A 23,861-nucleotide genomic window follows, 5' to 3' on the forward strand; every position below is an offset into this window, starting at 1 on the left:
AGCCCTGGTCTGGGAAGATCCCACATGCCGCGGAGCAACTAGGCCCGTGAGCCACAACTACTGAGCCTGCGCGTCTGGAGCCTGCGCTCCGCAACAAGAGAGGCCGCGACAATGAGAGGCCCGCGCACCACGATGAAGAGTGGCCCCCGCTCGCTGCAACTAGAAAAAGCCCATGCACAGAAACGAAGACCCAACACGGCCATAAATAAATAAATAAAATTAAAATCCCACAAGCCGCATGGTGTGGCAAAAAAAGAAAACGACCATTAACATAACTGTTTAACTCAGACTGTTGATCGTCCTTCCCAGGAAAATACAAATTCTCCGTAATTTTCAGGGCTTACTAGGTGTTCGCGCTGTGAAGCATCCCAGCCCTGCTCCGAACCCCTCTCTGCAACTTCATCTTGGAACGTCTGCCTCATCACCCACCCTACCAGTGACAAAAGCCTTCTTCGGATTTCTCAAACTTGCAAGGCTCTCCGCGGCCTCACGTGAAAGGTCCTGGCACTACCTGGAATGCTTCACCTGCCCTCTCCGCTTCACTGCCCCACCTTGGCCCAGGTTCTGTAACCTCAGCCACCAACTGAACCCAGACCTCCCTGTCATCCCCTGCCCGGGCAGCCTGGTCTCTGCCTTGACAGCACATCCCACGATGTGAGAAAACACCTTGATCTGGGGGAGTGTTCGTTTCATGTCTGTCTCTCCCAGCTAGACTTAAGAGCAGTAAGGGAAGGGCTCTGGTTTTGAGTTGTAATTGTTGCTTTTCCATATAAAGGGCCATACACACAGCTGGTACTCAGTCAGCATCTGCTGAAGGAATAAACGCCCCACTGCCAACGTACTTACTTCTCCTCCCTGAAAGTGGCTAAACTCTCAGTTTAGATGCATTAACTGCTACGGGACAATGCACACCATAGAGAGAGCTGCATCTCCCTTTTTAAAAGTAAACTATACAGACGAAATTACAGGATCGATACAGTAGAAAACTGAGTGATTTTACATAACAGATGACACCAACACTATGGATGTTTAGGTCACTGTATAGATAGGTCGAAGGTCACACCTACACAGTGACTCCCACCTTCCCCTCCAGCCTGCTAACAGTTCTCATCTCCCTGGCTCTCTGGACTCTGGGATCAGTGGTCTTCTCCCACGTTTCTCAACCGTGTTACCCTCCTTTCCATACGCTGCTCCGTTAGAAATGGTCTTTTAAATCTCAGTACATAGACCACGTCCTTGGGGAAGGCTTTCCTGATCCTAAATCCACGTCAGGGTCTTCTGTTCTATGTCGTAATGGTGCCCTGTACGTCTCTAACTGGGCATCTGTGCGCTTAGCTGTCTAACGTCTGCCTCTCCCTCTAGAACAGAGGGCAGAAACCGAGTCTCACCACAGCTGATTGATACGTGGGTTCTAGCACAGAGCTGAGCATATAGTCGGCACTCGGTATTTGCTGAATGAAGAGAATGTATTCATAAGGAAGGAAAAATATTACTCTGGATTTGGGGACAGACCTCACTAGGCTTAATGAGGCCTCTGTTTATTAGGAACAAAAGATTATTTAATCCAGATAAAGGAAAGATACGGAGCCAATGAGTAAAACGTGCACAGCGTGTACAGACGGGCTGCGGCTGCCGCTGTTTCTGCACAGCAGGAGGGTTTACAGTGCCTCCAAGTGACCAGAGGGCAGCAGAGATGCCGCAGGTCGGGGCGCCTGAGTGCAGTTCTTCCCAAAGATGAAGAGATGGCAGGGGGCGGGGGAGGGGAGTGACCGCACAAGCTCCTTTCCATCCTAAGAGTCTCTGAGACTAAGGAACTCACAGATCTCTTTATGAATGAAATGCAGGCTTGAGAAGCCACTCCACGAATCCCAGAAGCCGAATGAAATCTCAGTACAGGAAATCTGAACCCAGATCAGCACAGCCACTTGGAGAAAACCGTTCCCCACCAGACAGGTATGTGTCTATATCCCAAAGTTGGGGGCGGGGCGGGCCGCGGTCAGGCCCGCTCGTCAGTTCATAAAAGCCTGCTTGGTCCGTAAAGTGCCTGATGGCACAGAGACATGCGCTCCAAGTCCTAGGCTCAGCTCTCCTGGGACAGAGCTCTGGGCGGTGGGATCGGAGTGTGGCCCTGCTCACTTACCACTTGCCAAGCAGTACCACAAACTCCCTGGACCTCAAACCACTGTACATTTCCTTTAAAGGAAAGCAGTTTCTGTCTGTCCTCCTTCCTCCAGAGGGCAAGCATATTGGAATATCTGGGGGTGCAGCATCAGACGACATCATCCCCGCCACAGCCACCATCTGACACACCGGCAGAGCTGGGAGGCATTGTTTCAGCACATCTTCTGATCCCCGAGCTCGGCTAGTATGGGATCTCACCATCAGGAAGGCCAAGTGGAGAAGGTGCCTGTGTTACATCACAGAGCACTGAACCAGGACAAGGCCCAAAATGAAGTATTCTACAGCGCCCTTGGCTTGAACAAGTCGTCTTCTTACAGCGGTGCTTCCCGACTGTCGGCATTTCAAGTGCCCCCCCCTTCATAACTTTCTGCCATGCTCACGTCTCACCCGCACCATTTTCGCTCAATGTTTTTCTTATTGACTCACTACCATTTTCCTGCTCACACAAGTTAACTAAGGAGATTCTGCAGTGCTGTGAAATCAGATTTCAAATGCTAGTCACTTTTATTTCTACCACACCTTATATTTTAATAGTTGCATATTTTAAGTTTAAACTGCTTCTCTCTGTGCTACCTCAAATCAGCTGGCCTGCTGGACTCCGGGAAATTCTGACACCAGATATTCCACAAAGATTCTTTCGCCCAAATGCCCACACATTTCACCAGTACAAGACTAAAGTCTGCAATTAAATTCTGTTATTAAAGTGCTACGCAGTTTGAGAGGTTGACTGGGGCCCCAGAACTGCCAACTTCCTTCTGTGAAGCCGGCTTCAAAGAAAGCTCCTCAAGAGGAGTCCCATGAAGGAGTCAATACATGTTTTCTAGCATAAGAGGGGTTAACCTGAGTTCACCGACATAACCTGAGTTCACCGACAACTGACAAAAAGACAATGATTACCTACGTTAGTTTCCTGTGGCTGTTCTAACAAATGATTACACACTTAGTGGCTTGAAACAATATACAATGGCTCGCTTATAGTTCTGGAGATCAGAAGTCCAAAATCAGTTTCACTCAATTGAAATCAAGGTGTCCCTCCAGATGCTCTAGGGGAGGGTTCATTTCCTGGCCTTTTCTAGCTTCTAGAGCTGTCTTCCCTGCATCCCTGCCTCTATCTTTGAAGCCAGTATCACAGCACCTTGCTTCAGTCATCACATGGCTGCGCTTCCATGTCAAAGCTCTCTCTCGGCCTCTTTCTTTTTGGGGCCACGCCTGGCGGCATGTGGGGACCAGGGATTGAACCCACGGCCCCTGCAGTGGAAATGCAGTCTTAACCACTGGACTGCCAGGGAAGTCCCTTGGCCTCCCCCTTTGAGAAGGACACCTCTGATTACATTTAGGCCCTAACCACATAATCCAGGATAAGCTCTCTGTCTCAAGATCCTCAATGGATTAACACGCCTGCCAAGTCCCTTGTGTCATAAAAGGAAACAGATTCCAGAGATCAGGATGTGGGTATCTTTGGGGGCTATTACTCAGCCTGCCACATTGTCTTCAACATGAAAATGCAGCTAGGAGCTCTAACAGACCCTTACAATGGTAATTCACTGATGTGTACATGAAATCTTTGATCATTTTGTCTAGCTCTTTCAAAGGACACCCTGGTCTCCTCAGTCCCAGTACTTATGCTGTCGGTAGAGATGAGTGGCCTTCCTTGTCACCGCGGATTCTTCCAGAAAGCAAGGAAAGGTTTAAAGATTGACAGAGAAACGTCGAAAGGACTGGCCGAATTTGGGATATTTGAACATCAAAAAGAATGAGGAGGACCAGCACACACTGGCTGAGGTTAGTGACACAGCCTGTTCCCGGGGCTGTCTCCTCCCTCGGAACCGGCCCGCCGTGGCTCCTCTCGGTGCTGGCTTCACAGCTTGGCCAACGCCCAAATCGGGTCTCAGAAAGACCTACACTTCAGTCAGGTCAGTCCCATTCATCTTCTTGTTTTAGTGTTCCTTTCCAAAGGCCCCGTCCCCTTGAGCAGGAACTTTAAGGGGTTTTTCAGTAAAACTGTACCACAGCTGCACTTCGGAACAGCATCTGGGCAGTCAGCCTGACACGAACCCTTCGCCCCCAGCCACCCGTACGGTTCACTGTGAACCGTGGTCCCACGGGGCAATCTCCCTGGCTCGGCCCTCCACCCACCCCTCTCTCCTGCATCCCCCCACCTTCAGCAGCTGCCAAGCCCCCAAATCCACTAGACCTGCAGGTCTCCTATCACCCGCCTTTTCACTGAACTGCCAATCCTCTTCCTCATTAGGCTTGGTCACTGGCATGGGAACAGGGTAATTACTGGTGTGGGCCAGGCCCTTTTCAACTCTCTATGAGAAGATTCCTACAGTGATGATAATTCAACCCTTCGGCATTGTGGTTACGCTCTCAGTACCATGTATTGTATTTTGTTAGTAAGGTCTGGATACTTGATTCCAAAAATGGCCTGGCTGGCCAGTATCTTAGCCTATTGTTTCTCTCCTTTAGTGAAAACCAAAAGAATAATTCAGTAGGTCAATAAACCAAGTAGAGATATTTACAACCAGAAGTGGAAACCTTCTCCCGGGTCCCAGACGCCTCATTACGTACCCGGGTCACAATAAAAATCCAGATGGGGCTGCAAGCCTGTTCTCAACACCTCTAGACATAACAGCCTTCTTGACTTTGACAAAAGGAATAAAGGCTGATCACAGTCCTAGCAGGAATATCATTTTTATCCTCAGAGAGTCTCTCTGTTCCTATGAACGAAAATGGCTGACTCTGCCCTATTTCTGAGGAGCAAATGTGCACAACAGAAAACCACCAGCATAGCTGCAATCTCAGTGGGAGGCCACCACAGAGAAAACCCAGCTAATTTTGGCAACTCATGGAAAAATACCTCATGTTTGTCTATGTACACATATGTGCATCCAGGTCTGGAACGGAGATGACGGCCGGGGAGGCACGGAGGAAGAGGTGGAAAGGATGGGGGTAAAACGTGTGATGGGAAGAGAGAGTCTCCGTGACTAGGATGGCAGATGTGTACTATATAACCAGGCGAAGGGTCTGTGCATGGGTGGGCTTTCCATCTGTCATGTGAGCATACGAGAGGCAAGGGAACAGTACCGTACTAAATACATTCTCTCAGCATATTCAACAGGGGCACTGGTTCCCAAACCTGGCAGCCTACTGAAATCATCTGGGGAGCTTTAAAGAAGTACTGATGCTTGGGCAGAACAGCGCCCCCCAGCCTCCACCCCAGAGACATCTACATCCCGGAACCTGAGAATGTTAGGTTGCACGGCCAAGGGGCATTAGGTTGCAGATGGATTAAGGTTGCTAAATCAGTTGACCTTAAATAGGAACACTATTCTGGATTATCCGGGTGAGCCGGACATAATCACAAAGGTCCTTAAAACAGGAAGAGGGAGATAGAAGCTAGAAGTCAGAGTGATGCCATGCGAGAAGGACTCAATCCACCGTTGCTGGCTTTGAAGGTGGAGAAGGGGGCCACAAGCCAAGGAATGCAGGCAGCCTCTAGACACTGGAAAAGGCAAGGAAATTAATTCTCCCCCACAGCCTCCAGAAAGGGATGCAGCCCTTCCAACAGCTGGTTTTAGCCCAGTGAGACCCATAGCCGACTTCAGAGCTCCAGAACTACGAGGAGGGGGTTGCACTGCCTGAAGCCGCTAGGTTTGTGGTAATGCGTTACAGCAACGGCAGAAAACCAGCTCAGGTATGGCCTGGGCTTTGGAGGCTGAGAAGGTCCTCAGGTGATTCTAATACGCAGCAAAGTACGGTGATTACTGAACAAGATATGGACGTGCCAGTGTGACTGCTTATGCCAGAAAATGCACGGAGACCTCATCCGGGAAGTCAGCAAGTCACCTCACCAAATAGGCACCATCCATCCTTGACCATGGACCACGGTTACTGGACATAGCTTACCTGAGCACATCACAGGATGGACGTGCTCTACCAGTGTGTGGCTAGCGTCCTTTCTAGACTGACCCACTCAACAGGCTAAATTTCCTTGGGATAAAGAACAATTATACCTCTGACAGGCAGATTTCCTACAGAGCTAATTTTCTTATGAATACTGTCTTTCAAGGAAGGAACTGGCCAATAACTGAGTTAGATGCAAGTACATGAATTAGTACATTCACGTCAGCACCATCAGGAAAGGACTGAATTGTCCTCCTCTCTGTCCTTAAACCATTAAGAACCTCTATTAGGATGGTAAAGCTAGAGGGTTTCTCCATTTGTTTCGGTGATTTATTTATGACAGATGGCAGATGGATAGAATTAACTTTTTATTCATTTATGACAGATGAATGGAATAGTACTGTGGCAACAGATGAACTCAGCCTTTGTAGAGATGAAGAAAAGTGGGACTTGTGTAACCGGACAGGTGCAACCCCGCTTTGGAGCGAACGCATGCCCGCTCCCAGGGCTCCAATGCTCGCCCATACAGGGTAACCTTTCTTGAAAGCCGTTCCACCGTAAGTCTCCATGATACTATGACCACAAGCTGAAACCTTTTACTTTTTACTTTTCTCTCCCCATTTTGTCTTCCTTAGAGAGGAAGCTAGTGTGAAATTTCATTTCTATCGCTTACAACTTAGGTGACTTTACGGGGTCCCTCAGCCACTCTGGGCTTCACCTCTGACAAACAGCAATAACATCACCTTCACAGTGCTATGCGCTGATTAAATGAAACGGCACAGATTAAAGGGCTTAGCACCTAGCAGGGGCCTTCGATAAACGCTTGCCTCGCTGAAACTCAACTATTCTTCTGCTCCCACCCAGCACCTTGCTGCTGAAGCTGCTCACATCTCTTCCCTTTGGTCCTGTCCTCTCGCCGAGCTCTAGTACCTTATCTCCCACTGTCCACTCGACGCTGTGACTCAGATTCCTCACTGGCATCTCCCATTGGACGGGTCCAAACCGGACTTAGGATCTCCACTCACAAACCAGCGACCCCCCTCTCCCCCATTCCCCTGACAGGGTCCATGCGATAAAAGCACCATCAGTTCCCTGCCTCCATCCGCTCTTTTCCACTCCTACTGCTGCATCTTCCATTCATGCCCCTGCACCCTCAACCGCATACCTCAAGCACAAGAGCCTTCTGGGTTGGCTCCTGACTAAAAGTGCTGTCTCTCCCAAGCCATCCTGCTTGTGGGTTTGCAAACTAATCTTTCTCCAGCCAGGTTTGTCACATCAAGCCCTGAATTAAAAAATCTTCAAGTATTTTTTTTGCCCTGCAGCCTGGTATTTATGACAGAAGAGGAGCCAACGCCCCCCACCCCCACCCCGATGTGTAGAGGACAACTCAGTGTGCCCTGCCTCCGCGCTGGTGTACGATGCACTGAGCCACTTCACCCCGTGACCACATAAGGAGAGCCCACAGGATAAACAGATCACAAAACAAAGCATGTTTAAAAGCAGCTACAGAAAACTGGACATCTTTTAACCGAATTTCTTTTCCTAGTGTTTAGTAACTACAATCTAAATGTGCCACAAACCACCCTCAATTGCATTAAACCATCGATGTAAAAATCCACTGTTGGGCTCCCGCGGTGGCGCAGTGGTTGAGAGTCCGCCTGCCGATGCAGGGGACACGGGTTCGTGCCCCGGTCCGGGAAGATCCCACATGCCGTGGAGTGGCTGGGCCCGTGAGCCATGGCCGCTGAGCCTGCGCGTCCGGAGCCTGTGCTCCGCAACGGGAGGGGCCACAACAGTGAGAGGCCCGCATACCGCAAAAAAAAAAAAAAAAAAAAATCCACTGCTGTTCAACTACTTCAGGTGTTTTGTAACATTAAAATCATTCAACAGTTAGACAAAAGGCTTTAGCATTTATATTAAATGGCAAATCTGGTCAATTTCAGACGTCTTCTTACCATTGTGTTCGTTCAGTTCATTCCCAATTTCCTGCCCCATTTGTTTCTGGCGACTTATGATGGAGGAAAGGGCATCAAGGCCTGCGTCCTGTTCTGAAAGAAAAAGCGAGACAATTAACTCACCAAAAACCAAAGGAAAACAATTTAAAGTCTAGAAATAGACACAATTCAATATATGCTCAAAGTAACATTTGAAATCAGTCAGAAAAAGAGAAAATAGTTAACATTATTGGAACAAAATTAAAAAGTTAAACACTTATAACCCTCAGACCTTAAACTAAAATGATTTCCAGATGAATTACATTTTAAACATTACAAATGAATGTAAGATTTGACTATATAACCGGTTAAACATTCTGATACTTGATACATAAAGAGCATGTACAAATCAATAAGACAATCTTCCAATTTTTTAAATGGGCGAAGGATATAGATAGGAAACACCCAAAAGAATAAAAAAGGAAAAAGCTCTGACATCGCTAATTTTTTAAAAATATCAACAAAAAACAATACTGAGGTGTTTTTTTCCTGACTTATCAGATTTGTAAGCATCAAGAAGAATGCTAACACCAAGGGTTAAGTAAAGTGTGAAGAAGCTCTAAGTGCTAACTCACAGGAGAATAGTTAGCACATCTTTCTGGAGAGCAAATCGTGCCTACCTCTTGATCAATTCTATGTCTAGGAAATGTGTGCAACAAAACATCTGGATGGCACGCCATGACGTATATACAAGGATACTCCTTGAAACACTGCTTCCTTTGCCGCTTTTCAATTTATCGTCTCTCAGCTCCAGGTTCACCCTTTTTTGACTGCTCTGTGAAAATGGATCTGGGTCCTTTAAATAATTTTTCCTTTGCCAGCTTTGGCGGTGGAGGAGACTGCAGAGATACTGCAGGGGAAACGGGTTTTGCTTCCTGGCTCCAGTGCTCTCCTGACAGACTCCTGCCATGCTGGCAGCTCCTTTGGTGTGAAGTGGCCAGCAGCACGCCAAGGCCAGCAACGTCTCCCAACACACCCCCTCCTTGGGCAGTTTTGGAATAGAGTGCCTCCAGTTAGACGCCTCCCTGTGCACGGTATTCCCTAGTACCCTAAGGACCGATCTCCAGGCAGTGCCGCCAGCTCGGCACCACAGCGACTTCTCTGAAATCCAGTGAACCCCAGCTGTGCCCTCTTCTACCTGATCTGCACCTCAACCCTGGGGGTACTGCTGTGGGCGCTCTGTCTCCACAGGGGAGTGACTACACCTTCTACCTGCTATTTCTGTCTCTTTACTTCCTGCTGGCTAACCCCTCATTACTCTAACCCCGTTATAGTTAGTAATTCCGTACACTACATTTTCCATGTTCAAATTTCTTTCTCCTGATTGGACCCAGATGGATACACTTATAATAGTGAAAAATTAGAAACAACCTAATGCCCAAACACAGGGATTTGTTTAAAAACAGAGTATAGGGACTTCCCTGGCAGTCCAGTGGTTAGGACTCCGTGCTTCCACTGCCGGGGGGCCTGGGTTCAATCATTGATCGGGGAACTAATATCCCACTAAGCCATGCAGTGAGGCCAAAACAAACAAGCAAACACAGAGTACAGCCGTAGAGTGAAACACTATATGGCCGTGAAAAGTGATACTGTACAGGTATATTTTGATTTCAAAAGAAGTTCATGATGTTATTGGGTTTTTAAAAAAAGCAGAATACAAAACAATGTATAGTAAAATAGCATTTTTGCTTTTAAAAAATGTGTTACCTTTCTAAATTTTTGAAAATTTAAAGAGAAAAGAACTCAAGTTACTCAAGATCATTAAAAAAAAAATTTTTTTTAACTCTAGACAGTCCCAATCTCTTTATAAATACTTTTTCCCTTTGCTTGCAGGTGCATTGGAAAGAACATTCCAAGGCTGAGTCTAACAACTCTTTCCACCAAGCACTCTGCTGGGTGAGGGTAACATGCCATTCGTGGCTCCACTTGTTGATGGGTTTTTTTTTTTTCTAAATGTCTGTTTCACATGAAGGGCTATCTACAAAAGCAGAAATCATAAAGGTCTTCTTGCCCCGGATCACATTAACATCTCCTTATATAGTTTTTCCTGGTCTTTTTATGGAATTAAGCCATTACACAACTTGTTAATTCATCTGGAATTTATTTAAACTAATGGTGTGCGGTAAGGACCCCTTAGTAACGATTTTTGACACTACATGCTCTTTTAACTGTACAAATGACCTGCTGTCTCTAGGGATCATTCCAAGGGACCATTTTATAGCAAAATCGCTTTATAATGAGGTCCTTTTGGTCTTCAGTAACAACCTCTTGGATGGTCTCCAAGAAAAATCTATCATCAACCTAGTGCTGCTATAGGATGACCGATGTTACAGTAAAATTCCAAATGCATCCCCAAAATAAACTATATATATTGTAGAACTGAGGGTCAAGTGTCAATGCGAATTAAAAGGTAAAACAATATGAAAAGAGAAAAGGAGATTCCTCTATGGTTTTCAATTAGGAAAAAAATCATTAAGGTCCTGAAGTTGCTTTACCTAGTATAGACATAGATTATGAATGAAAAATACCTATGCTACACTCTTCACTTAACCTTGACTCATTATCTGCCTTACTACCTAAAGGTTATCTTGCTAATGCAAAACAGAAAGAGGGCTAAACATTCTGCTCTACTCAAATCATTTCTATAAGAACTTACTACCTCCTCACTATGTTTAAGTGCTACAATAAATTTTCATCCTATAATTCAGAAACACAGAAGGTCCAGATAACAGAGATGCTGTGTATGTAATAATATTGATGACTTGAGCTTCTACAAGTCTTTAAATTTTTATTGCAGTATAGTTGATTTATAATGTTTAGTTTTTGTTGTACAGCAAAGTGAATCAGTTATGCATATACATATATCTACTCCTTTCTAGAATTTTTTTTTTTTTTTTGCGGTATGCAGGCCTCTCCCTGTTGTGGCCTCTCCCGTTGCGGAGCGCAGGCTCCGGACGCGCAGGCTAAGCGGCCATGGCTCACAGGCCCAGCTGCTCCGCGGCATGTGGGATCTTCCCGGACCGGGGCACGAACCCGTGTCCCCTGCGTCGGCAGGCGGACTTCTCAACCACTGCGCCACCGGGGAAGCCCCTTTTTAGATTTTTCCCATATAGGTCATTACAGAGTATTGAGTAGAGTTCCCTTTGCCATACAGTAGGTTGTTATTAGCTAGCTATTTTATATACAGTAGTGTGTATAGGTCAATCCCAGTCTCCCAATTTATCGCTCCCTTTCCCCCTTGGTAACCATAAATTTGTTACAGTTTGTTATCTGTGACTATTTGTTTTGTAAATAAGTTCATTTGTACCATTTTCTGAGCTTCTACAAGTCTTAAAGCAGCATTTCTAAGGGGAGGCAGTGTGGTCATCTTAGAGCCAGTGAACCAAATAAAATGCTGCTACGTGCAAAAATATCAACGATTATCAAGACCCATGCAGACAGCCACCCAGAACCATGTAAAACTACTACGATGTTGTAATCACAGCTCATTACTATAATCTATCCTACCTTATCGATACCCTAAATCATTATGATATCACAACAGATCATCTGCAACATACCATACTCTATTAATCATTCTTCAATTTTATAATGGTATTGACTTTAAAAACCGGATGACCACTGCGCTACATAGAATAACGGCCCCTAAAGATGTCCACATCCCAATCCCGGGAACCTGTGAATATATGACCTTACATGGCAAAAGAAACCCTGCAGATGTGATTAAGGGGAAGGAATTGGAGATGGGAGAGGACTCTGGATTATCCAGGTGGGCCCAGTTTAATCACGAGTCCTTAAAAACAGAGAATCTTTCCCAGCTGTGGTCAGAGGGAGGCATGAAGAAGGGTCAGAGAGATGAAACTTGCTGGCACTGAAGACTAAAGTAGGCGTCCAGGAGTCAAGAGATGTGGGTAGCCTCTAAAAGCTGGAAAAGGCAAGGGAATGAATCCTCCCCCTGGAGCCTCCAGAAGAGAACCCAGCCCTGTCAACACCTTGATCGTAGCCCAGTAGCATCTGTACGGAACTTCTGAGCTACAGAACTATAAGATAATAAACTTGTATTTTAAGTCCCTAAGTCTGTGCTAATTTATTATAGCAGCAGTAGAAAACCAATACAAACATTTTTTGAACAATTGCTTCAGAATAGTTAGGTGTTTGACTACTTCCTATCTTAAGACATGCAGAAAAACCATCTTCTAACTAAATACCATGTAATTGTGGGAGGACAATCTGGTGGCTGTAGATTTAAAATAAAGGGACAGTCATCATAATGTATTCTTGTCCAAAGTAACAGACGTCATTCTGATCAAGCCACTAAATCTAACTACCAATTTACAGAAAATATGTGGGACAGAGGGACACATTAAACAATGTGTGTGGATACAAACAGCAAACCTAGATAGTGGGAAACTATAAGGCAAATGCCCTTGTTTTGTCAACAAAGAAACAGCAAAGAAAAAAAAAGTTGGCAAAGGCACCTACCTACTAAAGAAACTTAAGGGGGGCTTCCCTGGTGGCGCAGTGGTTGAGAGTCCGCCTGCTGATGCAGGGGACATGGGTTCGTGCCCCGGTCCGGGAAGATCCCACATGCCGCGGAGCGGCTGGGCCCGTGAGCCATGGCCGCTGGGCCTGCGCGTCCGGAGCCTGTGCTCCGCAACGGGAGAGGCCACAGCAGTGAGAGGCCCGCGTACCGCAAAAAAAAAAGAAAGAAACTTAAGGGACACAACAATTACTTGCAATGTACAGACCATATTGAGATCCTGAATTGAACAACCTGAAAAAAAAGCCCATCATGGGACAATCAGGGAAATCAAATATCCAGTCGGTGTTCAGATTAAGAATTGTTAACTTATAAAGGGTAATAATGCATGGTGGTTATGTTTTTGTTTTTTAAAAACAGTCCTTATCTTTTGCAGACATGCTTTAGAGTTATATTCTGGAATATTCACCAGTGAGATTGTACAATGTCTAGGATTTGCTTCAAAAACAATCCAGGGATGGGTAGGTGGGTAGACATATAGATGAAATGAGATGGGCTATGGGTTGATAATTGCTGAAACAAGTGATGGGTAAGACAGAATCATTATCTTACTTTCTCCACTTTCATGTTTGAAACTGTCAAAAGCAACAAGTTACCAACATTTTAACAAGTAAATAAAACCAAGGAACATTCTTAAGAACTGCAACCTCAGGCCCCCGACTGAGCACATGACAAGAGCCCCAAGGGCTGGGGCTGTGTCTTCTTTTCCTATGGTTTTGCCCAACTGGTTCAGAGTGCAACTGGTGGTATAGAACAAGTATTTAATAAAGGTGTTTAAACGAAGGAATGACCACAGAAAGATCCTCTAGGTCTGTAGAACGAAGAAATACAGTCTCTGCTACATATATATGGAAGGACTTCTCGTTAATACTAGACAGCTGAGTTTAGGTAATAGAAAAAGTAGCTGATGCTGTGTTGTCCAGTGCCCAGAGAGGAGGGATGGAAATTCCCACATGTGATATATAGGAGCTCTCCTTGAAGAAGGGGAAGTAGACGAGGTCAAGCTGGGTAAAGATAATCACTACATTGGAAAGACTCTTAGAGCAAGTTCTAGGAACAGATGTTTTTAAGCTCGGGGTGGCGGGGGGGAAGGAATGTTGCTCTAGGTGACAGCTGCAAGAAAGGTTATCTTGAAAAATCTGTGAGGTTATGATTGCAAGTGTTCAAAGATGAGCTGCTTAGATGTGCCAGGGTACGACGCAGCCCGGCCGGCCACCTTCCCCACCGCTATTTCTATGAAAATACTAAGAGACCTAAGAACACAGAAACCCAGAACGAATGCACACTTTCTGCTAGAATCTAGAAAGAACGTCTATAGACTACGGTAAGAATAGTTGGAACTAATTAAGAAGCCCGAGCAACAGGGACCTCCCGGGGAGAGGTAGAACAATTCTCCAATGTTTGCCACCCGCCAGCTGACTCAGAAACGGGTCTGTACTGACCAAAAAAGCACCTTCCCTTGTTTTAGCACAGGAATTTTTTTTTGGCCGCTACGCATAGCTTATAGGATCTTAGTTCCCCGACCAGGGATTGAACCCCAGGCCCCAGCAGTGGAAGCACCAGGTCCTCACCCCTGGACCGCCAGGGAAGTCCCTCTCACAGGGATTTTTGAGGTGATCCAGTTACTGTCATCACCTCACCCATCTCCTGCTGAACGTCCATTCGCGCCTCAAATTATGGCTTAGGCAGCACAGAAGCTGAGGCCGGCTAACTGGCTGTAACGAGGCCTAGCTTCCGGGTCAGGGAAGGAAGGCATTCATTGCCTCGAGTCTAAGGTCTACCAAAAAAATCTTATTCAGGATGATTTTCCAAGTATTTTCTAAAGGTCAACGAAAGTACAGAAAGGCTAACAGATTCCACGGGCAAAAGGAAGTCAGAAGCGACGCTTTGTGGTTGTGTATTTTTTTTCCAGTGCGGGACCTGGCCAGGAAGCAGAGCCATGGTAACCTCAGCGCATCACCAAGGTTCCTGGGGCAGAGAAAAGACTAATGAGGGTTTCATGTAAAGATGACTTCCATTTTTGTGTTTATCCCTGAAAAACAGCTTGCTAGGAAATCAAGGAAGGGGGGGGGATAGAGCATTTCAAAACACAAAGGGAAGAGTAGAGAAACATCCTGACCTATAATATATGCTGCTTCTCTCCCTCCATTCCTTTACTCCCCCCCCACCAAACCCCAAAAGCCAGCTGACTTCCAAAGGGTGGGCATCTCAGTAAGGGTGCTCTCGGTTTTGGAGGCAATACAAACACTTGCACGCGGCGTCCTCTCACACCTAGCCCACAGCAATCTCTGAATGAGGCACCTCCTCGGGGGCAGGGATACTTTTCCTGACTGAAAAGTTTTTCTTGGTACAAAGCAACCATGCCCAGAAAATTCATCAGTACTGGCTAGTAAGACATTCATTTCAGGAACCATGAATCCTGAAAAGTAAAATCGGCCTTGTTCTTAATTTCTTCACTTTACTTCCGAAAACGGGTGAAATAGGTAAGAGTTAGAGTGACATGGGAGGAACAGTGCTTCATTCACTAGATACTTTCACTGTTAAAAGGGAGTTCAAAACAGAGTTAGATTTCTGCTTCTGGCCAAGAGGGACTGACAGGGACCAGATTTACTTCTGGCCCCGAACAACTGGAGAACAAAACACAAAACCACAGGCAAAATACACAAAACAACAGTTTCAAGATGCAGACATGAGGAAATGAAGGACAGTGGTCCCCGAGACATGGGAAACAGATGAGAGGAGCTCTCTGTCCCCCACACCATCGCCTTGAGAGTTCCCAGGCTATGGTGTGGGGAAGGCAGATCCCAGATAGAGCCCAGCAGTCTCCCCGAATTAAGAATCCAAAAAACAGGTCCAGGTGGCTACAGTACGTAGGCCACAGTACCAGAGAGCTGCACAGAGAGAAAATGCTGGAGATTTGCACAGGGTCCACCCTGAGACCTCAGGTGAGTGTTGATCAGGGCAGATGTGTGAGGAAGTTAAGGCTGGGGAAAGAACCACCTGAAAGCCTTAGAAGGAATAACTCTCTGAGCTCACAGGAATTGCACACATAATTCCTATCCCTACCCACCAGGTCACCTCATAATTCAAAGGGCATCAGAGAGGGTATGCAGAATGGCTCTAGCACAGGAGTGAGGGAAATCACCTCTTGACTGGAGTCTGCAAACATTTTCTATCAAGGGCCAGAGAGCAAATACTTTGGGCTTTCTGGTTCATATGGTCTCCAGGGCAGCTACCCAACCCTGCCATTGTCACAGGAAAGCATCCATAACTAATAAATGAGCATGGTTGTTTCCCCATAAAACTTTATTTATGGACACTAAACTTTGAATATTATACAGTCTTTCCAAGTCATGAAATATTCTTTGACTCTTTTCAACCATTTAAAAATGGAAAAGCCATTTTTTACCTTGCAGACCATACAAAAACAGGTGGTGGGCCAGATGTGGCCCATAGGTCATGGTTTGCTGACCCTTCCTCTAAAGTAAACACTGCTCTGGTCCACCTGACAAAGCAAGACCCAAATAACTGCATCCCAGCAAAAAAAAAAAAAAAAATCTCAAGAATATTTTTAGAAAGAAATATCTAGTAACTGAACAAAGAAAAACTCACATCTGGCTTTCAAATGAATACTTCTTCCTCCATAAGATTAGAAACAAGGCAAGGATGTCTGCTCTCATAATTCCTACATTGTACTGGAGGATGTAGCAAGTGTAATAAGGCAAGAAAGAAAAAAGACATCCAGATTGAAATGAAGAAGTAAAAACACACCAATTAAAAGACAAAGACGGTCAGAGTGGGTCAAAAAACAAGAGTCAACTATAGGTGGTCTATAAGAACCTCACTTTAAATATGAAGAAATATATGGATTAAAAGTAAATGGATGGAGTGGGAGCGAAACCAACGCCTGCCTTTGAGCAGCAGCTGCGCCACGGCCGCCAAGGGCTTCTGTGCCCAGTGTTGCTCCCACCAGTCTACAGCACAGGGCATATCTTTGCAAACCTCTTCAAGGGCCTTTCTGGCAAAAAAAGAAACGCCCATTCTCATGGTGGGCCTAGATGCTGCGGGAAAGACCACCATCCTGTACAAAGTGAAGCTGGGTGAAATCGTGACCACCATTCCCACTACAGGCTTCAATGTGGAAACCGTGGAATACAAGCACATCAGCTTCACTGTGTGGGACGTGAGCAGCCAGGACAAGATCCAGCCTCTGTGTGCCACTGCTTCCAGAACACACAAGGTCTCACCTTTGTGGCTGATAGCAAAGACAGGGAGCGTGTGAATGAGGCCCGAGAGGAGCTTATGAGGATGCTGGCAGAAGACGAGCTCAGGGACACTGTTCTGCTCGTGTTGGCTAAAAAACAGGACCTCCCCAATGCCACGAACGCAGCTGAGGTCACGGACAAGCTGGGTCTACACTCTGAGGCACAGGAACTGGTACATTCAGGCCACCTGTGCCATCAGTGGGGACGGGCTCTATGAGGGACTGGACTGGCTGTCCAATCACCTCCAGAACCAGAAGTGAGCTGTACTCCTCTCTCCTCCCCATTCACTCCCCTCCTCCTACCCTCGCTTTACTCTCATGTGGCAAATGTGCCCCTGGGGTGTGAGGGCCAGAAGCTGTCTCCATGCTGGTCGGTCATGGTGTGCTTCACCACACTGTACATGTGCAGACGCTGCCTGCAACTGGGTTTTCATTTAATCTAAATAGCTTTTGTCTGCAATGAGGCAGTTTCTGGTACTCCTATGCAATATTACTCAGTTTTTTATTTTTTTTTAACTGTAAAAAGAAAATCAACCCACTGTTTAGTACTGAGAAGGAATTTTAGGCACACGGGTCATCCAGGGGTCGCTGTTCCAGATGAGCCGGACGCTCCTCCTCTTGGGCTTTAGATCTGTGTTGAGATCCATTTTGGTGGTTGGTTTTTAACCCAAACACGGTGCATTTTTAAAAAATAGTTACAAGATAAGGAGAACACTTGAACACACAGAAGGGAGAAATGTGCCTAGTGTAAGTTCTGTAGTAATGGCCTGAGTCCAGTCCACTGGTGGTCTATCTCCTGTTGGGCATGTGAAATGGGACAGAGCCAGCCATGATCCACGCTGCATGGTCACAGTAAGGTCCCTGTGATTCTCTCCGTCTCGGGTCATCCCACACCACATAGCGTTTGTGTTTACATGGCCGCCCAGGAGATGGGCTGGAGGCTGCAGCCACTTCTCTCAGACCCCTTGGAGGAACCCCAGCCTTTCTTGGGTCAGCATGGGCACTTTGGCTGAAACGCTCTGGTTGGAGCAGGAGCCCTGCCGTCTCCTTGCTTGCCTGCTCCGGGCTCTCTGGGGTCCCACCAGCATGAGCGCAGGTGGTCATCCTTGAACCCCAGACCCTCGGAGCCCCTGTCTACATGTGCTTTCACTCCCTCAGCCTGCAAGGGTCAGATTTGCCATCGAAAATAACCTCTACTTTTTTCTTTTGTATTCTGATAAACACTAAAGAAGTTGGAGCTGTTAACCTTTACCTTGGGGAAAACCTCAGAACCGCTCTACTTTGATGTTGCAGAACCTCTTACTTGCTTTCAATACACAATTAGTAATCAACTGTTTTGTATACTTGTTTTCAGTTTTCGTTTTGACAAACAAGCACTGTGATTACAGCTATTAGAATAAAATCTCCTAACTATTAAAAAAATAAAAGTAAATAGATGGAGAAAGATAACCCATACTAACAGTCATCAAAAGAAAGCAGGAGTTGCCATATTAATTTCAGACAGAGCAGACTTCAAAGCAAGTAAAGTTATCAGGGTTAAAGAATATTACGTAATGATAAGGGGGTCAATTCTCCAAAATGACATAACAATCCTTAATGTGTATGCACCTAACAGAGCAAACTACGTGAGACGAAAAACTGATAGAGATGCAAGGAGGAAGAGAGAAATCCACCATCATAGTTGGAGACTTCTACACCCCTCTATCAGAGATGGACAGATCTAGCAGGCATAGTTACACTCAACACCACTATCAATCAGCTGATGTAATGGACATCTACAGACTGTTTTATCCAACAACAGCAGAATACACATTTTTCTCAAGCTCACATGGAACATTCACCAAGATAGACCACATTCTTGGCCATAAAACATACCTTCATAAATTTAAAAGAACAGAAATCACACAGTTCTGCTCTCGGAATACAATGGAATTGAACTAGAAATCAACATCAGAAAGATAGCTGGAAAATCCCCAGATACGTAGACATTAAACAACATATTTCTAAATAACACATGATCAAAGAAGTCTCAAAAGAACTTTAAAAATATTTTGAACTAAATGAAAATGAAAACACAACTTATCAAAATTTATGATACAACAAAAGCAGTGCATAGAGGAGAATTTATAGCAGCAAATGCATATATTAGACAAGAAGAGAGATCTAAGATCAATAGTCTAAGTTCCCACCTCAGGAAACTAGAAAAAGAAGAGCAAATTAAATCCAAAATAAGCAGAAGGAAAGAAATATTAAGAATTAGAGCAGAAATCAATGACACTGAAAACAGGAAATCAAGAGAGAAAAAAATCAAGTGAAACCAAAGCTGGTTCTCTGAAAAGATCAACACGTTCAATAAGCCCCTGGTCAGGCCAACTATGAAAAAAAGGAAAGGACACAAACAACTACAATCAGAAATGAAAAAGCAAGCAGAGACACATCATCATAAAAGCAGTGATGTCCACTTTTTCATTTCTGGCAACTTTTTAAAATTAATTTCTATTGGAGTATAGTTGATTTAAAACGATTTCCTGGATACACCAGGAAACTCAGACACCAGCATCTCCACCACTTGCGGGGGCGGTGTGTGGGGGGGTGTTTGTCTACAGAGAAGCTCCCTGGAGAATGCAACAGGAACAGTACCATAAAATTTACAGTAAAATAGGAACAGAGGCAGCCAGTTGATTTTGCACAGGTATATGCAAGCAGTTCAAACCATCCACTCTTCTCGAACCCTGGCATGCCAACCGTCCATCACAGCACCTTTAAAAGCCGAGGCACAAACATCACAAATGTTTGACCATAGGGCTGTGTGGTTCTGGATTTTATGAGAAAGCCATCTTTAATATACAGGGTTATAAAACATTGCCAGGTTATAGACCTAGAGATTTCCTTTTTATACAACAAGTTCAAATGCTGCAACCATGACAAATCCGTGTCATTAGGGCATCCTCATGTCTCCAAAATCATCTCATCAAAATTGTACCACATCAAAGAGTTTCCCCATCAACAATCAGCTATGACATATGGTGCTTTTTAGGACACCGATGTATTGTTTACAAACAGCTAATGGGTGGAACCATGGACCAACACATAGGATTTCAGGATAAACGAGAAAAATCACATGATCATATCACCAGATGCAGAAAACATATCAGACAAAATCCAACGTCCCTTACTAATAAAAACTCTCAGTAAACTAGGAATAGAGAGGAAGCTCCTCAACTTTATACCTACAAAACCCCCACAGTTGGACTTTCCTGGTGGCACAGTGGTTAAGAATCTGCCTACCAATGCAGGGGACATGGGTTCGAGCCCTGGTCCGGGAAGATCTCACATGCAGTGGAGCAACTAAGCCCATGCACCACAACTACTGAGCCTGCGCTCTAGAACCTGTGAGCCATGACTACTGAGCCCTCGTGCCACAACTACTGAAGCCCACATGCCTAGAGCCTATGCTCTGCAACAAGAGGAGCCACCGCAACGAGAAGCCCACGTACTGCAACGAAGAGTAGCCCCGACTCGCCACAACTAGAGAAAGCCCGATCACAGCAACGAAGATCAATGCAGCCAAAAAAAAACAAAAACCCCCACAGCTAACAACATACTTAATGATGTGAAACTCAAAGCTTTCCCACTGAGGTCAGGTAAAAGACAAGGATGTCCCTTCTCGCCACTTCTTTCCAGCCTTGTACTAGAAGTTCTCGCTAATGCAATCCGAAAAGAAAAGGCATACAGATTGGGAAGAAAAGAAAACTTCATTTGCAGGTTATATGATCACCTAAGTAAAAAATCCAAAAGAACTGACAAAAAATCTCCAGGAACTAAAAAGTCATTATAGCAAGGTTGCAGGATACAAGGTTAATATACAAAAGTCAATCTCTTCCCTACATACCAGCAACGAATGGGTGGAATTTGAAATTCAAAACACAATACAACTTACATTAGCACCCCCAAAAGTGAAATACTTAGGTATAAATCAAACAAAATATGTATAAGATCTAAATAAAAAAACTACAAAACTGATGAATGGAAGCAAAGAACTAGATAAATGGAGAAATATTCCATATTCATACATAGAAAGACTCAATATTGTCAAGGTATCAGTTCTTCCCAACTTGATCTATAGACTCAACACAATTTCAATCAAAATCCCAGCAAGTTATTTTGTATATATCAACAAACTGATCCTAAAATTTACATGGAGAGGCAAAAGACCCAGAAGAGCTTACACAATATTGAAGGAGAAAAACAAAGTTAGAAGACTGACACTATTCAACTTCAAGATTTACTATAAAGCTATAGTAATCAAAACAGTGTGGTACTGGTCAATGGAACAGAACAGAGAACCGAGAAACAGACCCTTATAAATACAGTCAACAATCTTTGATAAAACAGCAAAGAAAACACAACAAAGTAAAGACAGTCTTTCAACAAATGTTGCTGAACAACTGGACATTCACGTGTGAAAAAATGAATCTAGACCCTACATTCTTGACAAAAATTCAAAATAATCATAAATCTAAAAGTAAAACAAAGCTATAAAATTACTAGAAGATCACATAGGAGAGAACCTAGATGACCTTGAGTATGGCAATGACTTTTTTTCTTATCACTTCATTCCTTCTTCATGCTCTTTTATGTAGAAAGTTTCTAATCTATATTATTTTCCTTCTCTCTAAATAACCTTTAAACCATTTTTGCAAGGCAGGTCTACTGGCAAATTTCCTCAATTTTCATTTGCCTAAGAAAGTATTTCTCCTTCAGTTTTGAGGGATAATTTCACAAGGTACAGAATTCTAGATTGATGAGATTGTTTTGGAGGGTTTTTTTCGGCAACACTTTAAAGATTGCACTCCACTTTCTTGCTTGCATGGTTTCTGAGAAGTCAGATGTCATCTTTACATTTGTTCTTCTAGAAGTGAGGGGTTCTTTTTTGTTTTGTGTTGTTTTACTTCTAGATTCTTTTGGATTTATCTTTGTGATTTTCTGTACTTTGAAAATGACATGCCTAGGTGTAAATGTTTGGGTATTTATCCTGCTTGGTGTTCTCTGAGCTTCCTAACTCTGTGGTTTGGTGTCTGCCATTAACCTGGGGGAAATTCTCAGCCATTGTTTCAAATATTTTTTCTGCTTTTTCCTCTCTTTTCTCCTTCTGGTATTCCCATTACACGTCTACTACACCTTTTGCAGTTGTCCCAATGTTCTTGGATATTTTGTTCTGTTTTATATCAATCTTTGTTCTTATTGCTTTTCACTTTTTGAGGTTTCTATTGAGATACCCTCAAGCTCAGAGATTCTTTCCTCAACCATGTCTAGTCTAATAAGGCCATCAAAGGCATTCTTCATTTCTGTTACAGTGTTTCTGACCTCTAGCATTTCTTTTTGGCTCCTCCTCTCTGCTTCTATTGCCCATCTGTTCTTCAATGCTATCTACTTTATCTATTAGAATCCTGAGCATGTTAATCATTGTTTTAAATTCCTGGTCTGATAATTCCAACATCCCTGGCATGTCTGGATCTGATGCTTGCTCTGTCTCCTCAAATTATGTTTTTTTGCCTTTTGGTGTGCCTTGTAATTTTTTCTTATTAGACAGGATGTATGTGGTAAGACGTACTGCTGTAAAAAGACTTTTAGTAAAAGGTGGTGGTAAAGTGTGGGCATTAAGCAAGTGTTCTACAGTCCTATCATTAGGTCCCAGTCTTTAGTGAGTCCATGTCTCTGGGCTGTGAATGTCACAAGGGTCTCAAAGTTTTTTCCTCCCCTTGCCACTTAGGTGGGACAGGATGGCTAGTGGGCTAGAGAGTTAGGCATTTCCTTTCCCCCAAGTCAGTTAGACTGATATAATTTAGCAAGTTAGGTCCTGGTTAAGTAGTTTCTCCTGAGGATGAAATCTTGTTAAGAACAGAGTGCTCTAGCATATTCCAAAATGGTTCCTTTTCCCCTCTCTCCACCAGAAACAGGAGGGGATTTTTCTCTGGTATTTACTGTGAGAACCTGGTAGAGCTCCTAGAGGTGAATCTCACACAATTGTGAGGACCCCACTATGACTGGGTCCCCTGGAGTTTTTAATTCTCAGATTTGTCCACACTGAGCCTCCAGCCACTCATCAATGACAGTTCAGATTTTCCTACCCAACTGGTTCCCACACTGGCTTCTGCTCAGAAGTCTCTGCTCCAGTAAGCTGTGACTCCCTGTATTCTCCTCTCTCTCCAATCTTGCAGGAAGTGATTTGCCCTGTGCCCTCCTCTCTTACAGATCCAAGAAGAGTTGGTGACTTTTTCAGTCTGTTCAGATTATATTACTGATTGTTAGCATGGAGTGGTGACTTCCAAGGTCCTTACAGGCAGAACAGGAAATGAGAAGTCTGACAATGACTTTTAGATACAAAACCAAAGGTACAACCCATGAAAGAAATAATTGATAAGCTGGACTCCATTAAAATTAAAATCTTCTGCTCTGTGAAAGATACTATCAAGGAAATGAGAAGACAAATCATAGACTGGGAGAAAATATTTGCAAGAAACATCTAATAAAGGACTGTTACCTAAAATATACAAAGAACTCTTAATGGACCAAAGGTCTTAACAGATACCTCACCGAAGACAAATACAGGGCTTCCCTGGTGGCGCGGTGGTTGAGAGTCCGCCTGCCGATGCAGGGGACACGGGTTCGTGCCCCAGTCTGGGAAGATCCCACATGCCGCGGAGCGGCTGGGCCTGTGAGCCATGGCTGCTGACCCTGCGCGTCCAGAGCCTGTGCTCTGCAACGGGAGAGGCCACAACAGTGAGAGGCCCGCATACCGCAAAAAAACAAAAAACAAACATACAGATGGCAAGTAAGCATATGAAAAGATGCTCCACATCATAAGTCATGAGGGAAATGCAAATTAAAGCAAGAGATACCACTACACATCTATTAGAGTGACCAAACCCTGGAAACTGACAACATCAAATGCTGACAAGGATACAGAGCAATA

At 44.6% G+C, this 23,861-nt stretch overlaps 1 protein-coding gene and 1 pseudogene across 1 annotated transcript in view; one reads left to right on the forward strand and one right to left on the reverse strand.

Annotated features, from left to right (window-relative positions):
• STX8 (syntaxin 8) overlaps window positions 1-23,861 on the reverse strand; it is a 240,326-nt gene that overhangs the window by 168,898 nt on the left and 47,567 nt on the right. The window contains exon 6 of the mRNA XM_065897507.1: window positions 8,043-8,135. Within this exon, the coding sequence (XP_065753579.1) occupies window positions 8,043-8,135 (93 nt within the window). The remainder of the gene's footprint in view (window positions 1-8,042; window positions 8,136-23,861) is intronic.
• On the forward strand, window positions 16,501-17,146 carry LOC136138350 (ADP-ribosylation factor 1 pseudogene; annotated as a pseudogene).

Source organism: Phocoena phocoena, chromosome 19, assembly GCF_963924675.1.
Source record: "Phocoena phocoena chromosome 19, mPhoPho1.1, whole genome shotgun sequence".
Taxonomy (NCBI): domain Eukaryota; kingdom Metazoa; phylum Chordata; class Mammalia; order Artiodactyla; family Phocoenidae; genus Phocoena; species Phocoena phocoena.